Raw genomic sequence first — 24,756 nt, forward strand, 5'->3', positions numbered from 1 at the left:
TGGTAAATGTAGTTTTTAAAAAAGTTTAATATTACAATCTGGAGACAATACTTCAGAGTCAGCTGCAAAGAAGATGCCTAGCGCTTGCCTCCACTCTAGGTCCAAAGAGTTTCTGCCCCCAGTGACCCACTTTGGGTGGGGGCAAAGGGGTTGTGTAGTCGGCCTGCCCTCAGTCCAGTTTCTCTAGCACAGAGGGCACGTACACTAGGCTGAGCTCACTGCCAAAGTTGCAAACAATGGCAGCGTTATCCAGCACCAGAATCTGCCGGGCAGGCTGGGCCTCACTGTTCTTGCCCAAGTAGACTGTTTGTAACAGGTCCCCGTAGTTTAGGTCCCAAAACGAGACACAGCCTTGGCCACCAGTCACCAGAAGGTTGTCTGAGATGACCCCTAAGCTTGCACCACAGCCCAGGTCCTGGAGGGAAAGCCAGGGGAGGTCTTCAGTGTGAGGTCATCTCCAGACACCAACAACCCTGTACCCCGCATGCTTACCTGCTGAATGGAGTAAAGCTTGATGCCCGTGCTGCGGTCCCAGATATTGATGAGGTCATCCAAGCCACTACTAATGACACAGGAAGTGGTACAGGTCAGGGAAGTGACATCTCCACGGTGAGCAAATGTATGGCTGACCCTGCTACCTGTTAGTACATCCCACAGGCAGATGGCTCCATCTTGTCCTCCACTGGCCAGAACCATGGTCTGGGGAAAGAAGCCCAAGGAAACTAGATCATGGGTAGAGTTTCTCTGCCAACAAGGCTGTCCCCATCCCATTACTGCTTCTAAGGGCCAACAGCCCCACCAGATGACAGCCTCACCTGGTCAATGTATACAGTTGTGATTGCCCCTGAGTGGCCCTGCAGGGTAAAAAGGCAACACGAATCCTCCAGTCGGAAGACCTAGGACAGGGATGAGTAGGCTCTGGTCTCTGGAACCTTCCAAGTTATGTGTTTCAGCTAGAAAATGCCTTCCATCATTTCTCTAGGACTCCTCCAGCCCACTTCTGCTCCCTACCCCTTTCCAGCTCACCGGTACCCAGAAATAAACAATACACACTCTTAGAGTATGGTCCTGGCTCCCTGTCACCAGGCGCCCGGCAGCAGCTCTCAGGGCTGTGATGGGTTTTTGGTGTGCACACGGCACTGTGTGGGTCAGATGACAGGCCACTGCGTTGCTGCTGCTGTACACAGATGAGGAAGGAGAACTGCCTCGCCCTGGGGTCCCTACAGAGGACAGGCTCAGTGAGCAGATTCTGAAAAGGCATTGTGCAGACTCCCCCACCATGTGCAATGGCTGCTGCTCCCAGGCCCACTGACCTCTGAACTGAAGGGGACTGAGGGATGTGTGGGTCTCCAAGGAAAAGAAATCAAGGGAACCGTTAAGCCGAGCAGCTACAATCCTAGAAGAGAAAGACAAGAGACTAAGGCCTTGAGGAATACACAAAGTGCTACAAAAAAGATGCAAGAGCCGGGTGGTGGCGCACGCCTTTAATCCCAGCACTCGGGAGGCAGAGACAGGTGGATCTCTGTGAGTTCAATGGCCAGCCTGGTCTACAGAGGGAGTTCCAGGACTACACATGTAACCAATTATGAGTTTCCCCGTAACCTGGAGCTTAAGGTCAGGAGAACTGGGTTAATTCTGAGGAAGGGGAGAAGGATTCAGGGTGAGCATGTCATGGAGCCCCATAGGGGGCTGCAATATCCATGACATAAATCAGCTCTGACCTAAGTATATAGTCTGCTTCTTTCCTTTAACTACAAAAAGATTTCTTTTGCTCTCAACAATTCTTAGACACAGCCCGCAGGCACAGGCAGGCATATGTGCCAGTGGCTCCTACAATCAAGTCAGGTGAGGCTCGGAAATCTTGTCCCAGCAGAAGTCAGTGAACATTACAGCTTCTGCCCATGATCATCAAAACAGGCTCATCTGGGGATCCATGGTGCACAGGAAGGGCAGAGAGAGAGAAAACGGTCACCAGGAACTTTAAAGGTCAGGCGTGAGCTCTTCCAGAGCTAATTGAGAGAACAAGCAGTGAGGAAGGATTTCCAACAGGCACGAGGAATAAGGTCAGCCAGGCTGCCAGTAAAATGCAGTAAATGTCCGTGCAAGTCCCAGTGATAGCAGGAAGAGGTGGCAGCAGTCAAAATGGAGACGGCCAGAGTTCCTGACACCAACCCCCCCCCCACCTCCACCCTCCTCTCCCCCCCCTCAAGCTCCCACTCCAGTTCAGATAGTGGAATCACTAATAGCCAGGAACCCTTGGAAGAGCCAACTTCCTGGAGCAGGCAGGTGAACTGAGTTCGTAAACTCAGCTGAGGGGCAAAGTTGAGGAACTAGAACCCCTCCCCACCCTGAGCTTCTATGAGGGCACAGCAGCATGGAGAGGAGGGAGGGAAGCATTTAGCAAATGCAGACTCAACAAAGACGGTCTGAGCCCAGATGCAGTACACGCGTATAATCCCAACCTCTGAAAGGCTTTTGAGGATTGCTTTATGGTTGGTCTGGGCTATGTAGTGAGTTTGCGCAGTTGAGAAGTACCTAAATGAGGGCTGGAGAGACACTGCTCTTCCAGAGAACCCAGGGTTGTTTCCCAGCATCCACAGGGCAGCTCACAACTATCTAACTACAGTTCCAGGACCTGGCACCCTCTTCTGGACTCCAGGCATCAGACAGACATGTGCACAGACACATATGAGCAGGCAAAATAACTTTTTCAAAACAAAACACCCTGAACACGTTCAAAAAAAATAATTTTTTAAAAAGAGAGTACCCAAATGAGGCCTTATTTCAAATACAAAAAAAAAAAAAAAACATTCTGCAGATTTTCTGCAACTGAAAGTAAGAGTGAAATATCCAGAGGGGTGAGCATTCACAATCCAGTAAGATGCTGACTTAGAAGGGTAGAAAGAAAACTCTGGGAGCTTCCCTTGTGCCTGGCCCTGCTGCAAACACTTCGCATCTCTAAAGTGGTTACCACCTGAACCACCCTCGATGCACAGGTATTAGAGACTGACTGAAAAGCTCAAATCCCACAGCAAATGAAGGAAAGAGGCCTCAAGACCGCGACAGGCGGGCTGAGATAAGCAGCCGGGCACTCTCACCTCCTGTCCAGGAAGACAAGGGCTGTGATGCCTGAGGAGACCTCCTCGCTGCTGCAGCAGAGCACCCCTTCAATGGCGTCCCACACCTGCGAGCACAGAGGCTGTGAGCACCCCCTCCTCGTGGGAACCCCCCAACTAGATGTGAGCAGCCTCTAGGCCCACCTCCAGCCGGCCGCTGCTCCGCCCAACCACGATGAGGTTGCCTTGCAGCTCCAAGCTCCAGATAGAGCCGGCTGTGCTGGTGGCCCAGGCCAGAAGAGGGGAGCCCTTCTCGGGTGCAACCCCCTCTTCTTGAGAAGCCTGGGGCAGCGGGGATCCCGGAGAGGGTGGGCGCAGGGCCGACATGTGCACAGCAGCCAGGCCCTCCTCCTGGTACACACGCTGCACCAGACGGCTGAAGTCATAACCAGAGTCCCTAGAGCGGCCACAGCCTGCCCGGTGCCGAGGTTCGGGCTGAGTGGGCTCCGGGGGCAGCTGCACCGAGAAGTTGGTGTCGATTAAGCAAGTGAGATCTGGCTGGTCCCCGAAGAGGGAAGGCAGTGGAGGTCCTCGGGGGCGGTGTCGCAGCAGAGGGCTGTCCCCAGGCTCCTCGGAGCAAGTTCTGCCGCCATCGGACAACCTTTCCCAGTTTTCCTGAGCTTCAAAAGCTCCGCCTCCGCAGCTGTCCCGGCGTGGCCTGCCCAGGGTGAGGGGCCACAAGAATGAGCAGTGGATTGCCTCAAGAGCAAGCAAGGGGCAGGGCCAACCTGTGCTTACCCTGGGCGCGGGATGCGCGTGAGGCAGTCCCCGGTCTGTGCGTCCCACACGCAGACTTGGCCTGCCAGGCAGCAGCTCACCAGCAGCATCCCATCGCTAGCCAGACACTCGATGTCCTGCATGAGGGTGCTGTGTTGGCATAGGCCAAGGCCATGACAGCCTGCTGCCCGCGGACACCACCCCCCTCACCATGAGGTGCCCTCGCAGCACCAGCGGCACGATCTCCGTCTCAGGCGGCGCGTAGCCATAGTCATCGCAGGGCAGCTCTCCACGCCTCCGCCTGCCCGGACCACCACCGGGCTGCCCATAGTTCCGCGGGCAGAGCACCCGGTAGAGGCAGAGCAACAGCAGCACGAGGACGATGCCCGCTGCCAGGCCAAGTGCGGCCACCCTGTGCGGAAAAGCAAAAGTGTGAGCAGGATGCACCCCAATATTGGCTTCACCCTGACCCACTTCTTGCCTCACCGGGGCCTTACTTGTATAAGGTAACGTCACCATGGGCTTGTGTTCCACCTGGTCCCTTGGGTCCAGCCTCCCAAAGGCCAGCAGGCAAAGGTTCAGGTGGGGCCCAGGCACTGCGACCATCCTGAGGGTGCCGCCCCTCCAGGGCCTCCCGTGGATTCAGGTGCAGGGTGACAGGTATGACAGGGAGCAGGCTGATGTACCTGTGAGTAGGCAGTGGTGCCCTGCTGTGGCCCTCCCAATGCAGTCTTCTCACTGCCTGCAGCCCCTCCCCAAACCACCTCTGGCAGCCCAATCTTGCGATTTTCAGACAGTGGCACCCTAGCAACCATCAATGGATCTCATTCTGCCCAGGGAAGAGGGGCAAGCAATCTTTAACTCCTGAGAACAGGGACTCAGGGTCACTCTTCCAGGTGTGTCTGCTGGCAGCGCCACCAGTTCCCGTATTGCTGCCCCAGAATCGTTACAACTGTTTCAGATTCACCGAGTGGAGGAGATGCTCTGGGGATGGTGAGTGGATACTGGGAGAAAGGCTGACAGTTGGCACAGCTCAACTTACCTTTTGGCCAGTGTGATGTTGTAGTAGTTGAAGAGTGTGGGCCAGTGGCGGAAGGACAATTTCCTCCACAGCTCCTCATCCTCAGGCCCCCAAGTTACCTCTGGGGCTCGGTTGTCATGGCCACCCTCTGCTGGAACGGCATGCTCAGGCAGCTCACCTGGCAATGTCTGGTTCTCTGGTGGTTTAGGAGCGTCAGGTGGGAAGATGGAGAAGGCAGGGTCCGGGTGGCTGGCAGGCAGCACTCCGCTAGGCACAGGCATGGGGCCCAGGGAACCCTCACCCAGTGGGCTCTGTTCTGTCACCTGGGCAGCGAGGTAGGTGCGCAGCCCTGCTGGGTCTGTGTACACCAGGATGCCAATCCAAACAACGGTACCAGCCTGTAGTGGGGTGTCAGGTGCTCAGCAGGGCCTTGTAAGCACTGGACAGCCCCAGGCCCCAGCCATCTTGGCTCTCACACTGGAAGGACATGACTCCCAGTCTATACTTTCTCCTATGTCCCCAAGTCCTCTCACTACCACCTGCTGACAATCGCCACTAGAGGCCTAGCTCCCTTGGTTAGAAATCACTGTACTGCTTTAGTTTGACAGAACTTGCCCGACCGCCTGAAAACCTGCCAGAGGGCTTTAGTGTTACCCGCCTCTCCCTTCAGCTGCCTGGGAGAGATGCTCTCACCCCCGCAGCCAGCACATCCCACTAGGCTCTGCTGTTTGCATGCTACACGGAAGCTGATTAACCATGACCCAGGAAAACACTGACCATGCAAAGTGGCTTCACCCTAGACAATCCCTGACCTGGGTCCCTCTAGAAAGACATCTCCTCCCTGCTGACCCTGGAGGTACTTCCCCAACAGACAGACCAGGAATTATTGGTCCAGTAGGAAAGGCATATCAAATAGCTCAGGAAGCAAGGCTTTGGAGGACCACCCCTGGGATCTGAATGCTGTCCTCTGCAAGGCAGAACAGGGGTGATGGGTACCATGATGAGGCGCTGTGCCAGGCGGGTACGGGCCAGGAAATAGATGACACGCAGTCTTTTGGGGAGCCGCAGGTTTCGGAAGGAAGATGGCTGCAGTGTGATGGTGTGTGGTGTGGTTGGCCGTACAGCTAGCTGTCTCTCATAGCGTGCTGGCCTTCCCACAGGCTTGGCCGAGGGCAGGCAGGATTCAGGGGGCAGGCGCTTGTTCAGGTCCGCTAGCTGTCGAGAGCACAGAGATCAGGCCCCGAGTTGTTCAGAGGCTGCCTGCATGGGACTGCTGCCTCTGCCTGGGGCCACACCCTCACTCAGAAGCTGTCTGAAGAGAGCAAGCACCAGCCAAGAGAGTGGGTAGGGCAGGCTCTGCCACTCTTACCTCCATCCGCCTAATGTCGATTGACAGGACAGTGGTGAAAAACAGCATCTGGAGGAAGAAGTCAGACACCAGGCCCACAACAGCGAAGAGGCAGAACTCCTGGAATGAGCACACACCAGAGGCATTGTGGCTACATGGCTGCAAGCCTGGACAGCAGGATCCCTCAGAATCAGCAGGGCACAGCAAAGACAAAGAAAAAAGTCTTCAGCTAAGGGTCCAGAGACTAGGAAGGTTAGGCTAGCAGCTCACTAGGGGGCAGCAAAGAGCATGCATCCCTTTCTCCAGAGTGGACTGAAAGGGTACTTTCCAGAAAATTCCAGTCCCCTGAGAAAGGCATAAGTGCCCAATCCAACCCAGAAAACGTTAAGCCCACTAATATGTTCCCTGAGAGCCCTTCTCCATACACAGGTTCTGACCTGCTCATGCGCCTCTCTCTCTCCCTCCCCCCCCCCCCCTCTCTCTCTCTCTCTCTCTCTCTCTCTCTCTCTCACACACACACACACACACACACACACACACGCTGGCTGCCAAGAGGTAAAGCCTTGGGCTCTTACTTGGATGGCGGGCACAAGGGTGAAGTAGCCAATGAGGATGATGCCTAGTTCAGTTGCCATGTTCTTCATGATGGACCAGCTCTCACTGCTTAAGCCTGCAAGGGGGGGGAGCCAGAGCAAGGGTCGGTGAGAACCTACCTGTTTTACATGGCCACGCTTGACCTTGGAGTCCTCAGAAGGACAGAAGCATGAAGGGGGCCCAGCCTCTGTGCAGCCAGACTCTAGGAGTCACTACCACCACGCAGTTGCTGTAAAGGAAGGTGGCTGCAGCAGAATGCTCTGGCCATCAGAACAAAGGGGAAGCAGGTGGTGAGGTTAGAAAACCCAGGAAGAAAGCCCGGTACCGTCCACTGTAACCATCCACTGCTGACCTGCTGTCCTGTGCGCTGCACACGCCAGAGCAACAGAGGAATGAACTGGGACCTCCTCACGCTGCCCCCAGGGTCATGCTACATAACTGCTGTATGGTCAAGCCTCTGCATTTACAGTGTGTTGAGCTTCCCAGAGACTTTGCCTCATCTTTCATAACCCCACAGCCAGCACAGTATGTAGCAGGGCACACAAGTTCATCAGAGGCTGGTGGAATGAGCGCACAGCCAGTTTCTGGCGGTTCCTCACAGAAGTGGGCTCAGGACAAGTGCCTCAGATCAATCCCCTCTCACAGGGTATGGTGGCGCACACAGGAGGCAGGGGCAGGAGGACCTCTATGAGTCTGAGGCCAGTCTGGAATACATAGCAAGTTCCAGGACAGCCAAGGCTACAGTGAGACTTCCCTAGGGGGTAGGTGCAGGGCTGCTACTGGCTGGCTAGCTCTCTTTCTGACACACGGGACATAACCAAGTACACTCTAAGGACTAGATGGTTCCTTGGGACATAAGCTAACAGGCTGGCCAATTTACAGAGTACCCTGAAGACCAAAGCAAGGCTGGGATTTTTTTTTTTGGGGGGGGGGGTAAGGCTGTGTGGGTGCAAATGTACGCAAGCATATATAGAGATCAGAGGTCACACCGGGAGCCATCTACTTTGTATTTTGAGACAGAGTCTCTCATTGGCCCAAGGTTGAATAGGTTAAACTGGCTGGCCAGCAAGCGTTAAGGATCCCCCTGTCTCTTGTCTTTTCAGTGTTGGGATTATAATTGTGTACCACTCTGTCCGACTTTGTACACGGGTCTTGGGCCCTCACGCTTGTGCAGCAAGCACTTTACTGTCTGAGCCATCACCACAGCCTTAAAAGGAGTTCTGAGGGCTTCTTATACCCTTGGGCATAAAGATAAAAGAATAGCCCATCACCCCAGTGTTACCTTGTGCAATCCGAAGCTTCACCTCGAGGTCCACTGGGGTTGATACCACTGACTTGGTGAGCACCAACACATTCTCTAAGCCAATAACCACCACCAGGTACGGGAAAATCTCACTGTGGACAGAGGAAGAGACAGGAAGGTGTTGGTTCTTACCTGGGAGGCTGTGGGGCTGCCAGCCTACAGTAGAGGCTGCCAAGTGGCCCCTGCAGTACAGGGCAGAAACCCCTCTAATGCACCTCCATCCAGGAGGCTTATCAACACAGGTTTTCAGCTCTGAGGCAGGCTCCAAAGCTTTGCCAAGGGGCCAACTACCATGCCTGTCTCTTCTACCCAGTGGAGAAGGGGGACTGGAAGAGGCCCCCTTGAGAACATCATTGTCCCCACAGCTAGGCCACAGCTTTCTTAACCCTTCCCACACTAGACTCCAATGGTTGATGGAACAACCATTTCTAGGACCCTACACTGGTTACTCCAGCCCAAGATACTGACCTAAACAAAAGGGATGACCTAAATCCCTAACCTTTGCTGACACGCTGTATCTGGAGAAGAGCAATTGCTCCCACAGGGCATCCTGACGCTGGCTGAACCTCTCACCCATTGGGAGAAGCTCTGAAAGTGGCTCAGAAAAGGAAGCAGGCAGTCCAGGACACGGAACCAATCAGGACCGACACAAAGCAGCTTTTCTGTACAGCTGCTGACTCCTGTCCTAGGCCTTGGGTCTCATATCTAATACTGGGGAGAGAGTGGCTTTCCCCTAAGATGCCTGAGAAGCCAAGGTCAGGGCAGGTCAGTCAGTCTGTAGCAACAGGCAGGGCCAGCCTGACAGACCAAGGACAAATGCAGGGAAGGGCTTGGGCGAAGATTTTCAGAGGAATGGGGAAAGTACTTCAGTGAAGAAGGAGGCAGACAATATTCCCATATACTGACAGCACAGACTCCAGGCTTACTCTGACTGCACAAGTAAATCTTTAAAAAGAAAATCTTTCGTTATATTCATTTATGCATGTATATGTATGTAGACATGAATGCACATAATTCTCTCCTTCTATAATGCAGATTCTAGGGATTGAACCCAAGTAATCAGGCTAGGCGGGAAGCGCCTTACCCACGGAGCTTTCAATAGTGAAGACACATGAAGACACATACGCTTCTGTATCTCACATGCTCCCTGGACACAAGCCATTAGAAAGCAGTGTGAAGGGAGAGATGGCTCAGTGGTTAAGAGTACTGACTCTTCTTCCAGAGGACCTGGGTTCAATTCCTAACACCTACGTGTCAGCTCACACCTGTCTGTAACTCCAAGATCTGACACCTTCACACAGACATACATGCAGGCAAAATGCCAGTGCACATAAAAGTAAATAAATTATTAAAGAAAAAGAAAGAATGCAGTGTGCGAGGCTGGAGATGATTCAGCAGTTAAGCATGCTTATTGCTCTTGCTTACTGAGTTCAGTTCCCAGCTCCTACATTATCAACTCATCACCCCAATAACTCTAGCTCCAGGGGCTCGGTGCCTTCTTCTGGCCTCCGTGGGCATCTGTACTCATGTGTACATTTTCCTACCCCCCAACCCAACATATTAAAAACAATAAAAATAAGTCTAAAAAATAAAAGCACTGGGTGGTGGTGACCCATGGCTTTAATTCCAGCACTCAGGAGGTAGAGGCAGGTGGATCTATGTGAGTTTGAGGCCAGCCTGGGCTACAAAGTGAGTTCCAGGATAGCCAGGGCTGTTACTCACAAACCTGTCCCAAAACCCAGAAAAACCAAAATAAATAAATAAATAACAGGAATGTGCACATATGGATGTTTAAAATCTAAAGATCAACATCTATATACACAGATACCATATATATACAAACACAAATGTTCTATACATAAAACACACAATGCATATGTATATATATGTACACACATAGACATGCATATAACACACGCATATGCCATATATGCATACACACATGCTAAAGAGGAAGAATGTGTACCTCTTCAATGTCAAAAATAATAAGGTAAAGACATGGAGTGACAACAAACATCCAGTCCGATGGTCACCAGTGGTCATCATCAGGCCCAGATGTGCAAGGGACCTGATGGCTCACTCTGGCTCTGTGAGACCTACCCGCCATTGAGTGTGGGCGTCAGGCCGAAGAGAGTGCAGAGCCCCACAGACATGAGCAGGGAGCTAAGCACCGTAACCACAGCTGCCAGGGCGAGGCCCCACTTGGACTTGACCATGTCGATCTTGCCTACAGAGCAGAGAGGGTGCATCAGGGCAGTACCTCCCCAGCCCCTGCAAACCCTCCTTAACTGAGCTCCTGAGGAGAATGCTGACAAGCAGGGAAGAGAAGGCTCCTGTTTAACTAGAAGAAAAGGACAAGTATGGACACTTCTGGTCTCATGAACATAGCATTCCTTTCGGGAGTTCTGACTCACAAAGTGTCTTTTCCTCAGAAACCCCTGAGAATCTGACGGGGAATGAAGTCCTGGTTTTAGTGATCACCAAGTATGTTCTACATCTTGGCTCCAAGCCATCTCTAACCGCAGGGAAGTGTGTGTCACGGAAAAGTTCATTTGGAGACCTACGTGTAGAGAAGTAGATGTAAGCAAACAGGATAATATAGGTGGTCACGAGGGGGATGAGCTCCGCAATGCCGATCTCCTCTTTGAAGTGCACGTGGACCAGGTTCTCTGCTCGCAGGCTGCAGTTGGGGCTGGGGTGCAGGAGCATGAGTCGGGTGCGTAGGCTGCTCAGAAACCTGTAGACAAAAAGTCCCTAGAGGGGCCCAGCAGGTCTCCTCTTCCCGTTTGTGAAAGGAAGCTACTCTGCTCTCTCAACATCTCTCTAGTCTTCACAGACACTGAAAGGATGGTAAAACTGGCAAACCTCCTTTCCTGACTTATCTCAACTTCAGAAGAGCGTGTGAGAGGCACCTCAAGTCCCCTTGCCAACTGTGGAGAACTGTGTGATAGCTCAGACAAGACACAGCTGTACAGAGCTCATCAGTCAGCTGAGTGAGGCACCTGCCCAGGACTTAGAGAGAAACCAGAGGAAACATCAGGCCACAGAAGTTGTCAGAGCTGCCTCAGTTTCCTTGTTCTTAGTCAGGCCTGAGGGCCATCCTCATTCAAATGATCAGATATAGTTCTTTGGTGTAAAGAACATAGACATTTCTATAGGAGACTTGGGGCCATGTTAATAGGTCAAAGAAGCAACCACTCAACTAAGTCCCACAGAGCAGCTGGGAGCCTGAGCACCTTACTTGGCATGGTAGCGCTGGAAGACCAGGGTGATGGTATATGAGACCATCCTCTTCCTTGTGTAGAGGCTCACCCCACTGTACTTCCCAGGAACACCAAACAGCAAGTCTGTGGGCAGAAACCAGCAAGTGCTTACATAGGAATGACAGTCCCGGGGATGGGCAGGGCTATCCAGGACTCCTTCCCTACATCACTCTGAGAAGCCGGGGTGGCCCCCAATACACTAGAGCACCTGCTGAAGGACACACAGCGACCACACAGGCTCTCCCGACCCTGAGCGCTGAGGCACCTTTGAGTGTCGCTGATGTCTGCAGAGTTTTGGGCTCGTGCTGATGAATGGTCCCGATGATGTCAGGGTCAGCGTGGAACCGCTCCCAGTCATTCTGCCAGAAGTTCCCAGGGGACAACAGCAGGCAGCCATGTTCCGGAAGTAGGTTCCGGAGTTTCCTGAGGCCTGGCAGCAAGTCTGTCACCTGAAGGCAAACTTCCTCCAGGCTCTTGGTCCCTGAGCTGTGCAGAAGATGAGAGGAAGCCTCTGCTGTTTCTGCCAGCACGGGGCCAACCCACTGCACTTACGGGGCACCATCTGCCACCAGGCTCCTGTGCCCTATTCCCCCGGGTCACAGAAGAGCCTGACGCCTAGGGTACTGGGAAAGGCTTCCAAGTGCTCAACCAGACCATGTGTCTGTCCCGCCCTCAGAGGGCCCTGGCGTCCTGGAGTCCATCTCCTCAGGAACGGTAAGTTAGCAGAAGAGCATGCAAACTCGCCACTACACACCTCTGCCAGTTTCAGTGGGGTTTTAGTTCACCAAGATTCTTATCAAAGCCATTAGTTAACTAAACCTGGTGGTGACATGTTCCAGACCCCCAGGTAGGACTTGCTAATCTTAGCAGAGCCCCACAGCAGGAGCCATGGGTAAGCTCCCTACAGTTAGGTCCATTCATGCTTACTTTGTGAGTTGTGAGGATACAGCCACAAAGCGCCCACAAGGACCCTGGGAACTGCAAGGCTGACTGGCTTGCAGTAGTCAAGATTGCGGCATATGCCTCCCTTTGGTACTCAGGAGTTTGGAGTCCCTGGGAGGAATACCTGTCTCTCAGCACGTGGTTCCGGATTTCGTCCACCAGTTGGAACGCCCGGGACAGTGGTGATCGGAACACATCTACCGCCAGAAGATTTTTGTGCCAGGGAGACACCGATGACTTCACAAATATCTGTTGGATGTATGCCACTGGGGCACCCACATACTGTAGAAGAAACAGGACAGGACAGAGAATGAGCATGGAACCATGCTCAACAGGAGTTCACTGAGCATGCGCCAATGGGAAGCATACTAATGGACCAGGTATCAGGAAAATATGGTGGCCCCACAAGCCAAAGCAAAGCCCAGGTTCATTTTCTGTCACATGCTAGAATAACAATGGCTATGCCCCAAACAGCCCAATGGTCCTTGGCGATATCCACTCTATTACAACAGAGCTATCTGGACTGCCACACTACCAAGCCTAAATCATTTACTGTCTAGCCCTTTATAGAGAACAGCTGTTGGCTGCACCAGACTACAAGCTCCCAGAGGCATGCAGCAGTCTCTTTGATACACAGGTGCTGCTCCACAGTGCCTGCTCTGTAGTGTACTTAAAAGATCAAACCCTATTGCAGGCACATGGATGGATCTACATAACATCATATTGAGTGAGGTAACCCAGACCCAGAAAGCCAAATATAGTATGTATTCACTCATAAGTGGCTTTTAGATGCAAAGCAAAGAAAAACCAGCCTACAGTTCACAATCCCAGAGAACCTAGACAACAAAAAGAACCCTAAGAGAGACATACATGGATCTGATCTACATGAGTAGAAAAAGACAAGATCTGAGTAAATTGGGAGCATGGGGACCATGAGAGAGGGCAGAAAGGGAGGAGAGAAGGGAGGAGAGTGGAGAAAAATATATAGCTCAATAAAAACATGAAAAAATAAGAAATAGCCAGGCGGTGGTGGCGCACGCCTTTAATCCCAGCACTCGGGAGGCAGTGAGAGGCAGATCTCTGTGAGTTCGAGGCCAGCCTGGTTTACAAGAGCTAGGACAGGTTCCAAAGCTACAGAGAAACCTGTCTTGAAAAAACAAAAAAATAGCCGGGCAGTGGTGGCGCATGCCTTTAATCCCAGCACTCGGGAGGCAGAGGCAGGCAGATCTCTGGGAGTTCGAGGCCAGCCTGGTCTACAAGAGCTAGTTCCAGGACAGGCACCAAAGCTACAGAGAAACCCTGTCTCAAAAAACCAAAAAAAAAGAAAGAAAAAAAAAACCAAAAAATAAAAATTAAAAAAAAAAATAAAAGATCAAGGCCTAGCTGAGCGATGGTGTATGTCTTTAATCCCAGCATTCAGGAGGCAGAGGCAGGAAGATCTGAGTTCCAGGCCAGCCTGGTCTACAGGACAAGTTCCAGCACAGCCAGGGTCACACGGTGAAACCTTGTCTTGAAAAACAAAACAAAACAAAACAAAAAGCAAGACCAAGTTTCTAGCTGGGTATGGTGATGCCTGATACAATCTAATACTGAAAGGCAGAGACAGGAGGATTGCCCCAAATTTAAGGATTAGCCTGGTTTACACAGCAAGTTCTTTGCCAGACTACTTAACAACAAACCTTTTTTTTTAATTTATTGGGCTCTACATTTTTCTCTGCTCCCCTTCCTACCTCTGCCCTTCCCTCTTCAACCCTCCCCCAAGGTCCCCATGCAAACTGTCTTACAAACAGCAAACAAACACAAGTTTTCAATCCCAGCTCTCCAACTCTATGGTGTTAGAAGCACTTCTGACCTCCCTGAGTTCCAGGCTCCTCACTATGAAAGAAAATAACAACACCCACCCTGCAGCACCGAGATGTGTGCTTACCTCACTCACACGAGAATGTGTGTAAGTACACATACATCTGCCCATCTGCAGAGATGGGGTTTTAACAGAAATACTAGCACTAAACAGCAGGGAATGTTGTTCTGACCCTACGACAGTGCAAGGATTACTCAGGCAGTCTCTTAACAAAACAGGGTAGCACAGTGTCTCAGACTCGACTGTCACTAAATGTACTTTTCTTACTAGAACCTAGCGCATGCCTCCTAGTACAGGCCTGTCTCACTCCCAGAGCATGCTGGCTAGCAGTTCCATAAACTCCTGGCAGAATGACAATGAGTGCTTGCAGCCTGATGCTGACATCACTGGGACCAAGCCCCAAACTGCAGATGAGAGAGCAATCACATGTGCAATTCCTGGTGCCATGGAACATTCCTAAAGTGTGCACTGTGTCAGCACAGCTGAGCAGCTATGAGAATGGGAAGGTGGGCAGGAGAGGGGCAGGGAGCATGTCTGAGGAATAAGGGACACTGAGAGAAGGAAGGCCTGGACAGCACAAAAGAATCCTGGAAGGTAGTCAGGACAAGTCAAAAGCCAACCTGGAGGAAGTCGCGAAGCATGTCCAGCTTCTCTAAGGCGCCTCAGCAATGGGCCACTTTTGCTCGAATGTGGTATCTCCTAGATGGCAAAATGCAGCCCCCTGGCAAACTTGCTGCTATAGTGTCACAAAGGCTTCAAGGATTACATAAACCAGTGTACCATCAACTGAGTGACTGTGGCGATCATGTTGTCATAATAAACACAAGACACATTGCATTTTCTGGAAACAAATGGGAGCAGAAAGTGTACTCCTCACACACTGGCTACCCAGGTGGATTTAGACAAGTAACAGCTGCACAGCTGCACCTGAAGGATCCAGTGGCGATTGTGAAATTAGCTACCTATGGCATGCTGCCCAAAAACCTGCACAGAAGAACAATGATGCAGAGGCTGCATCTTTTTCCAGATGAGGATATTCCAGAAGATATTCTTAAGAATTTAGTGGAAGAACTTCCTCGGCCACGGAAAGTGCCTAAACGACTGGATGAGTACAGCCAAGAAGAGATAGAGGCTTTCCCAAGAGTGTGGGCTCCACCTGAAGATTATCGACTATAGTTAATAAAATTGCTTTCTTAGTTATCTAAAAAAAAAAAAAAAGCCAACCTGGAAAGCTGGTTGAACCTTCTGGACTTTAAATTAATGACAGAGAAAAGGCCAAATGTCCCTGAGATGCAGGGGATGCTTAATGAAAGCAAGGTTCTGGAGAGACTTTCCTGGAGGTTCAATGGCAACTAGAGGCAGAGGCAGAGAGAGAAGGGCAGGTTAGAGGGAGCTGTTTTAAAGCCAAAGCCTGCCTTATTCAGGGACTGCACAGGCAGACAAGTGGCCAGAGGGAAGGCCACTGAGCCGTCTCCTGGGCTCAAAGGAACAACGTAGAAGCAAAGTTCATGAAGCTCAGTTTACTTTTGGTTGAGGCAGAGTCTGAGACTTAGTCCTAGCTGGCCTAGAACTTGTAGCAATCCTCCTGCCTCTGTTTTGGGATTACACATATGTGCTACTGAGCTGGCTGTGAAGTTGTTTATGATGCTAGTGTAGGGAGGACTCTGACCCACAGAGCTTCCTTGAAGCTGCCACCAAGCACCTGGTTGGAACTGGCTGCCACAGGCTCTGCTGGAACTCACTCTGTAGACCAGGCTGTCCTCAAACTCAGAGGTCCTCCCGCTTTGCCTCCTGGGCGCTGAAGTAAAGGCATGTGCCACCACCACCACCATTACCTGGTTTTGGGCCAGTATTTCAAAAGAGGACTATTAACTACAATTCACATCTGGGTAAGGTTTCAGATGTTTTTTTAGTGCCCCATTCTCCAAGTTTATCCACATTTCTTCTTGGAAGTATATTGTTGTAACACCATCATTCTTTTCATGGGAAGGTAGTAGCATGGCTATCTATGTAGTTCAATTTATCTGTTTTGTGGGAGAGGGTCTTACTATGTAGCTTTGGCTGGCCTCGGATTTGTAATTCTCCTGCCTTAGACTCCTGAGTACTGGTATTACAAGGGTGCAGAACTGTGTCCCCCCCCTTTGATGGAGGTGGGTCTTGTATCTTATCTGTTGCCTTCACTGGTTTACTAATAAAGAAAACTGCTTGGCCTGATAGGACAGAAAATTAGGTAGGCAGAGTAGACAGAACAGAATGCTGGCAGAAAGAAACCGAGTCAGGCAGTCGCCATGATTCTCCCACTCCAGACAGAAGCAGGTTAAGATCTTTCCTGGTAAGCCAGCTCGTGGTGCTACACAGAATATTAGAAATGGGTTAGATCAATATGTAAGAGCTAGCCAATAAGAGGTTAAAACTAATGGGCCAAGCAGTGTTTAAAAGAATACTGTTTCCATGTAATTATTTTGGGTAAAGCTGGCCAGGCAGCCAGGACCTGGGGCGGCGGGAAGCGGCCCGCAGCACCTACTACAACACCCCTTCCACCATATTCTATAGGAATATGTTTTATCCTATTTGCCCTGGACAACTGTCTCCTTTAACATCCCAATTCTGGTCGCCCACAGCTCCTGTGCTTTCATTCACTGGCTGGAAGCCTTTGCGGACAAACCATGTTGACAGGCCTCCTGCACAGACTCATTCTTCAGCTTACCTGGGTCCCCTCAGCTGGCTGGTTCTTGACTCATATCCACTAACTTCTATCTGAACCTTCTAAGAAGGTGCTCCACATTCTTCTAGTTCTTACAAGACCTTGGCTCACTCATTAGCTATATCAAGTCATCATCTAACGTGACCTCAGGTTCCCTATCTGGACATCAATATTCTGTCACAGTGGCAGCTGTCTACAATCCCTAGACTGGTTTGGAAGCTTCCAGAAGCAGACCCTGAAACCACCAGTTCATCTGGAAGATACAGGAAACGGGGAGGGAAGGCAGCCAGCAAAGGGACTTCACAGATCCTGAGCAGGTAGAGCTGAGAGACTCCATTCTCCTGCTATAGACACTAAGTAAGTGCTGTTCTAAGGACAGGGATTCTCAGACACCTCAGGCCTCTAGACCAGAGATCGTCTGAGCAACAAGATGCAGTGTTGGTGAGAAAGCAGGCAGTAACATGTTACTGAAGATGAGGTGTGGTCCATCTACTGTACAGTGAGCCTATTCGGTGGAAATGGTTCTCTTAACAACCCTACCTGATGTTCAAGTGAGAACAGGTAAGAAGCAGATGAAGAACAGTACCCTACATGTGTGACAGTGGATGCAAAAGTGTTCACGGAACAGACAGAGACCCCTGACAGGGGTAGATAGCCTCTAACATGGCCTGGCGCCCCAATAAGCCACACCTTCTGGAGCTCATGACCTTGTGCTTCCGCCCCCTTAAGAGAATGCTAGATCTACTGATTTACTTCTGACGGAATCCAGCCAAAGTGATGTGTCTTTGAATTTAGGTTATTGAACACTGTAGTAATTCTCCTCTGTTGTACTAACACCTGGTGAAACAAGACATCACGTTAGCCATTCTGGAAAGGGCATTTGGCCAACACTCAGAAAGCAACTAAGAGACTTGCAGGAAACCTGCAGCCAGTCAGCCATGTGAGTGAGTGTGGAAGCAGATTCCTGAGCTGAATTCTGAGGTGCCTGACCCTGGGCTGACTGCTGGACGGCTGTGTTGTGAAAGATACGGAGATAAGGGAACCAAGGTCAGGACAGCTGAGGGAAAGTCTAAGGTCACACAGCTGATAGGGAGCAGATCCAGATTAAACCCCCAAGTTTATTTCCTCCTCTACAGCCAACCTGCTCAGATAATGCCATGCAATCTTGACATGGGAGAAAAAGCCCCCATAGTGTATGGGACAAGAGTTGGGGTCCTGGGAACCAATGGCATGTCTGGCCACCATTGTTTATAGCAGGAGGTCTCTACCTAGATTTTCTCTATGCCCAGGCTTAGGCAGACACTACAAACTCTACAATGCTAGCCTTGGAATCCCAGCATGGGACAAGGCTGTACACCTCCGGGAACCTGCCAGATTGGTCTGTACAAGGGCCTGCTGAGGACTACAGAAAAAGCATTCCCATTTCCCTACGCAGTAAAGCTCAGAGCACCAAGAAAGCTGCTCGATCTAGGGTAGGCATTCAAATGCTGGAGTCCTCAGGTTTCTACTTCTTTTAAAACCCATTTTCTATTTTAAATTTAGTTTTTCATTCATAAGTAAATAGAACTACCTAGATTCAAATTCTAGCAGCACCACCACTGGCTGTGTGCTAGGGACGAGGGTCTATGGGCTCTCCAAGACTCCAGGTCTTACTGTTTAGGGAAACAAGAATAAATCACCCCATCCGAATCAGGTTCCTCTGTATGCCAATCAAAATAACAGATGTGAGTCAAATCTAGTAGAGCACCAGAATGAAAACATTATTTCCTGGAATTATGAAAACTGGATTTGGCAACCCTGGCAGTATCAACTCAGCCTACTAGCCCCTACAAGTTCATTAAGGCTGATTTCTTTACCATCATTTTCAATGTCATTCTTTTAAAAAAGCCCAGTGTTTAAGTGTATGAATGTTTTGTCTGCATGTAGGTGTGTGCACCACATATGTGCCTAATGCCCTTGGAGGTCAGAAGAGGGCACCTGATCCCCTGGAACTGGAGTTCTAGGATTCAAACCTGGGCCTTCCATAAGAGTAATAAGTGCTCTTAATTGCTGAGCCATCTCTCTAGCCCATATCATTCCTTTTGTTTTGTTTTGTTTTGTTTTTTTTTTGGTTTTTTCGAGACAGGGTTTCTCTGTGGTTTTGGAGCCTGTCCTGGAACTAGCTCTTGTAGACCAGGCTGGCCTCGAACTCACAGAGATCCGCCTGCCTCCGCCTCCCGAGTGCTGGGATTAAAGGAGTGCGCCACCACTGCCCGGCTGTTTTGTTTTGTTGGAGACAGGGTTTCTCTGAAGCTCTTGTAGACCAGGCTGGCCTTGAACTCACAGAGATCCGTCTGTCTCTGCCTCCTGAGTGCCTGGATTAAAGACGTGTGCGACTACTGCCCCCATGAAACGCTTTCTTAAGCATCTGTGATATGTAAAACGCTGGCATTTATGTAAATCTCACTGAAGGCAACTTCGAAAGCACAGCAGGGTAAGCACAGAGAAGAGCAGGATCCACGTGTGCAAGGCAGTTTGGACAGGCTTCCTGAAGACAGAACCACTGAGCTGAGGGTGGGCCCAAGGCATATACACCTAGTTTACCTTACAAGCAGTCCAAGCATACAAATCTTCCTTTTCTCCTTTCTGCTCACACTAGTCAGACCTGATGTACTGTGATCTACAGCCACAAACACTTTCTGGATGTTAATGGTGGGCCAGGCACTGCACTAAGTTTGCACTCTCTCATTTATTCCTTATGACAATGACAACACAGGTAGAATTACCACCCTGCTTTATGAACATGGGAACGAAGGCACAGAAGTCGTTTGCCCAAGGCCGTGCACTGGGAAATGAAAGTCTCTACTGTTTCGGCTTTCTCTTTCTCTACCCAGAGGGAACTGCCCCTTGCCAATCCTACAAAGTCATAGGTCACACAAAGTCTAATACAGAGTGGGCTGAACTCGGATCAAGGACCTGGTGAGGATGATTAGACTCTATGTAGGGGCTGGAGCGATGGCTTAGTGGTTATGAGCATTTGCTGCTCTTTTAGAAAACTAGAGTTCAGTTCCCATGCTGGGAAGCTCACAAGCGCCTATAACTCTAGCTCTGGGAGATCTGACACCTTCTTCTGGGGGCAGGCAGACATGCATGTGCAGTGCACCCACACACTCTCCATACACATACACACACACACACACACACACTCCATACACATACACACACACTCCATACACATACACACACACTCTCCATACACACACACACACCCACACACTCTCCATACACACACACACACTCTCCATACACACACACACACACACGCTCTCACCTCTCTGCCCCTTCCTCTGCTTCCTTTCATGATATGAACAAGCTCCTCCACCACTCTGCTTCCACTATGACATTCTGCCTCATCTCAAACCCAAAGCAACAGTCACATAAACTTGGACTGAAACATCTGAAAACATGGACCATGCCAGGCCACCAAGGGCTTCTCTTAGCTTGTGACAATTTCTCAGACTTTTCTTGTTTGTGGTGGCCTTGAAAACTTTGTGGAGTGCTGATCAGGTATTTCATAGGGAGTCCCTCAACTAGGATCGCTTGATGTTTTACTAAGTAGACTACAGCTATACATCTGGGAGGAAGACTCCAGAGGTAACCAGTTCTCTTCAACCTCCATCACTTTCTTGAGGACTTGCCTGCCAAGTTCTCTACTGCACATATTCTTACCTGCCTGTGCTCTGTGGAAGGAAGTCTCTAGACACTTGAGAAGCAGACAAGTTGGGTATGGTGAAACATGCCTGTATTCCAGTACTTGAGATGAAAGAATTAGGAGTTCAAGATCAGCCTTAGCTACACAGGTTGAGGTCATCCTAAGCAACATCAAACCTTATTTTAAAAAAATATGTGTGCCTGCAGAGGCCAGAGGGTGTGGATTTCCTGGAACAGGAGTTAGATGTGGGTGTTGAAACAGAACTCAGGTACACTTTAAGAACAATAGGCACCCTTAACCACTGACCTTTCCTCCAGAGTCCTACCTCCACCATGTCATTTCAACATATACTTCAAATTTTAAAAATCTTTATCTTATCTCCACAACCAGGGTGAGATCTCAAGGATTAGACCTTGTGTAATGTTGGCATTCAGGCATGCCTGGCCCACCCCTTGGAGACCTGGCAGAGTGCACCACCCCGAGTGCATGCCCAGTTACCGTAGCCTGCTGTGTGATCTCTGTGCACGGGCACTGCACTCCTCCCTTTAAAAGGCAGAACCTCGCCCACTTCCTCTCTTTTTCCCTCCCCCGACGAGGCCTCTCTGCTTTCCCTTTCTCCTCTCCCCACTCCTTCCCCTCAATAAAACTCTCCCTGTGAGCACTGTCTGCATGGCTTGTCTCTCTCTCACCGGTCATAGGGCTGCCACCTGCCATTTTTAAAATTATAACACCTTGAGCTGTCTCCATAGCATTCTGGTTTATGCCATGTGGTAGTTTGCCAGAAAATGGCCCACACAGGGAGTGGCATTATTAGGAGATGAGGCTTTGGATAAAGTGTGTCACTGTGGGAGCGGGCATTGAGGTCTCTTTTTCTCAAGCTTCCCTTAGTGTGATAGTCAGTTGCTCCTGTTACCTGCAAGATGTAGCACTCTTGCCCAGTGGTGGCATCTTTAATCCTGGCACTCAGGAGGCAGAGGCAGGCAGATCTCTGCGAGTTCGAGACCAGCCTGGTCTAAAAAGAGCTAGTTCCAGGACAGGCTCCAAAGCTACAGAAAAACCCAGTCTCAAAAAACCAAAAAAGAAAAAAAAGATGTAGCACTCTCAGGTCCAACACCACATCTGCTTGCACGCTGCCAAGTTCCCTTTCATGATCATAATGAGCTTAACCTCTGAAACTGTAAATGAACCACCCTCTATTAAATGTTTTCTTTCTAAGAGTTGTCATGGTTATGGTGTCTCCTCACAGCAATAGAAACTGTAAAAGACAGCACAAAGGCAAGAGCAGAGCAGGAGGAGGAGGACAAGGCTGTAGCTCTCTGGTGTGGATGGGTGGTGGCTGCTGTGTATGTCCCAGTGCCCAAGCCTTCAACTTTTTCTCCAGGAGCCATAATTTGTCCCGCTTGGCTGGGTGATGACATGAGCAACAAAGGTAGGTGCCCTGGGGACAGGGTCTGAATGAATTGATCATCCTCTAGATTTGCTGCTGCACACACACAGTGCTGAAGCTCTTCCTGCCACAGTTAGAAAGACGGAGATGAGACTGGTCCCAAGGGGACAGATCTGAGAGATGAATTCCTGAGAACCTGGCCAGGTAGTGAGTATATAAGGCCTTTCTGCCTCTGCCTAGGAGTTACGCAAAGTCGTCTTTTTTGTTGTTGTTGTTTTGTTTTATTTTTTGTTTTTTGGAGAAAGTAGTCTTTCTTTTTCACTCATTCTGCTTTGAGTTGGGTTTCTGTTTTGGGTTTGTTGTTGTTGTTTGGTTTTTTTGGTTTTTCGAGACAAGTTTCCCAGTAGCTAATGAAGCCAGTCCTGGAACTCACTCCAAGACCAGGCTGGCCTCAGTGGGTTTTCTGTTCTTTATAACTGAAATGGTTCTTACACTCTATTGTGGGCTTCTGTTTTTATCATCTGTAGCCACACCTTGTGTGTAACTTGAGTCACCTTGTGTGGTAACTCATCACTGAGTTATATAATATTGGGCCACAGCACTAAGCCCCAAGTCTCTTAATCACTCAGGGACAGAGCTTGTAAGAGAAAAACTAAATAATTATCTGACTGTTTAGACCTTAAAGTGCTCTGCACAGATGTTCATTGCCACCACCCAAGGCCAGTGAAAGGTACTAAGGGAAGTCCATAAATACACTGATCATGTACAAACAGGCCCACTGAATTCTACTAGTCAAGAAACAACCATAAACCATGGCCAACCTGGGATATAGAACACAAAATGCTTTCTTTACTTAAAAAACAAAACAAAACAACAACAACAAAAAAAAACCTTTTCTTTTTTTTTTTTTTTGAGACAGGGTTTCTCTGTGTTGCCCTGGTATCCCGGCTCTCTCGCTCTGTAGACATACTGGCCTCGAACTCACAGAGATCCTCCTGCCTCTGCTCCTGGGTACTGGGATTAAAGGAGTGCACCACCACCTGAATTCAAATATATATGCGTGTGTGTGCCTGCACGAGTTTACATGCACTACGTGTGAAGGTTCCCTCAGAGACCAGAGAGCATACAATCTCCCGGAACTAGAGTTACAGATGAGTGTAAACCACCTGATGTGTGTCTAGGAACCAAACCTGCTAGGAAATCCCCAGAACTAGATGGTCTCATACCATGTGTCCTCTGACCACCACAGGCACAGTACTGGTGAGCACAGAAAATTTCTCATGGACAAAATGAGAAACTGTAACACACCTCTCTTAACAGTGTGTCCTAGTTCAATAACAGGAGAGTCAAACTCCTAACTAGTTAGCTGGCATTAACCAGAAAGAAACTAGAAAGAGGTAGAGAAGAAGAGCTCTGTTTCAAGCTTTTCTTTTCCTCAAAAGCCCAGCGAGCCCAACACCACCCTATGTCCTTACACAGTAGGTAAGATGTCCAGATGAGCTGGTCAAGCTTATGAGCTTTGCACAGTGAGTGTAGAGCTCACACTGAGTGGGGTCCAAGTGCGAGCTCTTCAACTACTCATCAAGTGGGGCTGGAGAGATGGCTCAGTGGTTAAGAGCACTGACTGCTCTTCCAGAGGACTGGGGTTCAATTCCCAGCACCCACATGGCAGCTCACAACTGTCTGTAACTCCTGTTCCAGGGGATCTGACAACCTCACACCAATGCACATAAAATAAAAATTAAATTAAAAAATTACATTAAAAAAAACCTCATCAAGTGACAACAGTACAGTCCAACAGGCTAGGACTGGGAGAACAAAGAGTTCTAACCCCACGTTAACTCTTGGAAATCAAGTAACTGAGGCACTTAATTACTTTCTGGGTCCCAACCTTCCTGTTTAAAAAATAAGTAGAACCTGTACTTTTTAAACCACCTGATTGGATTATGAAGATAAAAAATACCTAACTGATCAGAAAATGAGTCAGCCTTTGCAACAACCAGGCAGTGTTGGGGTTCTGAGGCTAGAATATTCTGGAGATGCTCCGCTGTTCTGCTGACTACCTAGGATCAGGAGACGGCATGTTATCTGGTCCCTGCACACGCTCTGTGAGTAAGCCAGGTATGACCGAGGTCAGCTGGCCACTGATAGGACAGCTGAAAATCCCAGTTCTTCTAGGACACTCACACTTGGCATCACTAAATGTGTTCCTTCAATAAAGGTTACTCATTACATGCACAACTAAATACTTCTGGTGCCTTCGTAAAGCAGGCGAGTACATGAATTCACTAATCTGAAGCTGACCACTCTCACTGTCATTTGCAGAGTCTGGCTCCACCAATCAGCTCTCTGCTAGAGCTCTCCTCAGTGACAAGCTGAGCACCTACCCACTCTGGCTGCTCACTGGGCTCTCCTTGTTTGTGGTCAGAGTCCACAGGCGGGGGTGAGTAATCCTTCACAGGAGTAGAGAATTCCACGGGTCCCGTTCCAGGCAAGGGGAGCTTCAGCAGAGGGTAGCTGGGGAGAAGGGAAAGGAGGGAAGAATGAGGACATCTGAGAGGCAGAGTCTGCTGTGAGGTGGTGGCGACACAGGAGCCACTGCAGTTCCAACTGCAGTCCCTTTCCTAGAAGTATATAAGAACATCATTTACTGAAATTCAGAAGTCACCTAGATCAGAATTTTTCAAATTTATTTTAGCCACAAAGCCTACAAGGAAACCCAACTAATATAACAGGCTGGCTAAATGTTTTCTGATATTTTAGACAAGATGTTAAAAACAAATTAAAACATTGTCAAACAGATACAGGA

At 49.8% G+C, this 24,756-nt stretch overlaps 2 protein-coding genes across 4 annotated transcripts in view; one reads left to right on the forward strand and one right to left on the reverse strand.

Moving 5' to 3' along the window:
• Nucleotides 1-9: 9 nt before the first annotated feature.
• Nucleotides 10-24,756, reverse strand: part of LOC121464167 (SREBF chaperone) — a 68,141-nt gene continuing 43,394 nt past the window's right edge. For 2 of the 3 annotated variants that reach the window (XM_041676791.1, XM_041676792.1), the window contains 21 exons: nt 24,335-24,464; nt 12,429-12,586; nt 11,628-11,848; nt 11,341-11,446; nt 10,664-10,836; nt 10,200-10,326; nt 8,079-8,191; nt 6,778-6,872; nt 6,224-6,385; nt 5,851-6,069; nt 4,876-5,252; nt 4,331-4,519; nt 4,044-4,245; nt 3,855-3,970; nt 3,261-3,774; nt 3,099-3,184; nt 1,314-1,396; nt 1,054-1,220; nt 816-896; nt 493-699; nt 10-415 (listed from right to left, as the gene is read on the reverse strand). In XM_041676791.1, the coding sequence (XP_041532725.1) occupies nt 170-415; nt 493-699; nt 816-896; nt 1,054-1,220; nt 1,314-1,396; nt 3,099-3,184; nt 3,261-3,774; nt 3,855-3,970; nt 4,044-4,245; nt 4,331-4,519; nt 4,876-5,252; nt 5,851-6,069; nt 6,224-6,385; nt 6,778-6,872; nt 8,079-8,191; nt 10,200-10,326; nt 10,664-10,836; nt 11,341-11,446; nt 11,628-11,848; nt 12,429-12,586; nt 24,335-24,464 (3,772 nt within the window). In that variant the 3' untranslated portion in view covers nt 10-169. The remainder of the gene's footprint in view (nt 416-492; nt 700-815; nt 897-1,053; nt 1,221-1,313; nt 1,397-3,098; nt 3,185-3,260; nt 3,775-3,854; nt 3,971-4,043; nt 4,246-4,330; nt 4,520-4,875; nt 5,253-5,850; nt 6,070-6,223; nt 6,386-6,777; nt 6,873-8,078; nt 8,192-10,199; nt 10,327-10,663; nt 10,837-11,340; nt 11,447-11,627; nt 11,849-12,428; nt 12,587-24,334; nt 24,465-24,756) is intronic. The other variant, XM_041676793.1, reaches the window with a different exon arrangement.
• On the forward strand, nt 14,805-15,341 carry LOC121464168 (39S ribosomal protein L13, mitochondrial-like). Its single transcript, XM_041676794.1, has one exon. The coding sequence runs from the start codon at nt 14,805-14,807 to the stop codon at nt 15,339-15,341; it is 537 nt and encodes a 178-aa protein (XP_041532728.1).

This window comes from Microtus oregoni, unplaced genomic scaffold (assembly GCF_018167655.1).
Source record: "Microtus oregoni isolate MIOR12 unplaced genomic scaffold, Mior012 000028F_ref0000031, whole genome shotgun sequence".
NCBI lineage: Eukaryota > Metazoa > Chordata > Mammalia > Rodentia > Cricetidae > Microtus > Microtus oregoni.

Excerpts from the sequence above, each read along its gene's own strand:
- LOC121464168 (XM_041676794.1), top strand. The coding sequence starts at position 14,805 with ATGTCCAGCTTCTCTAAGGCGCCTCAGCAATGGGCCACTTTTGCTCGA.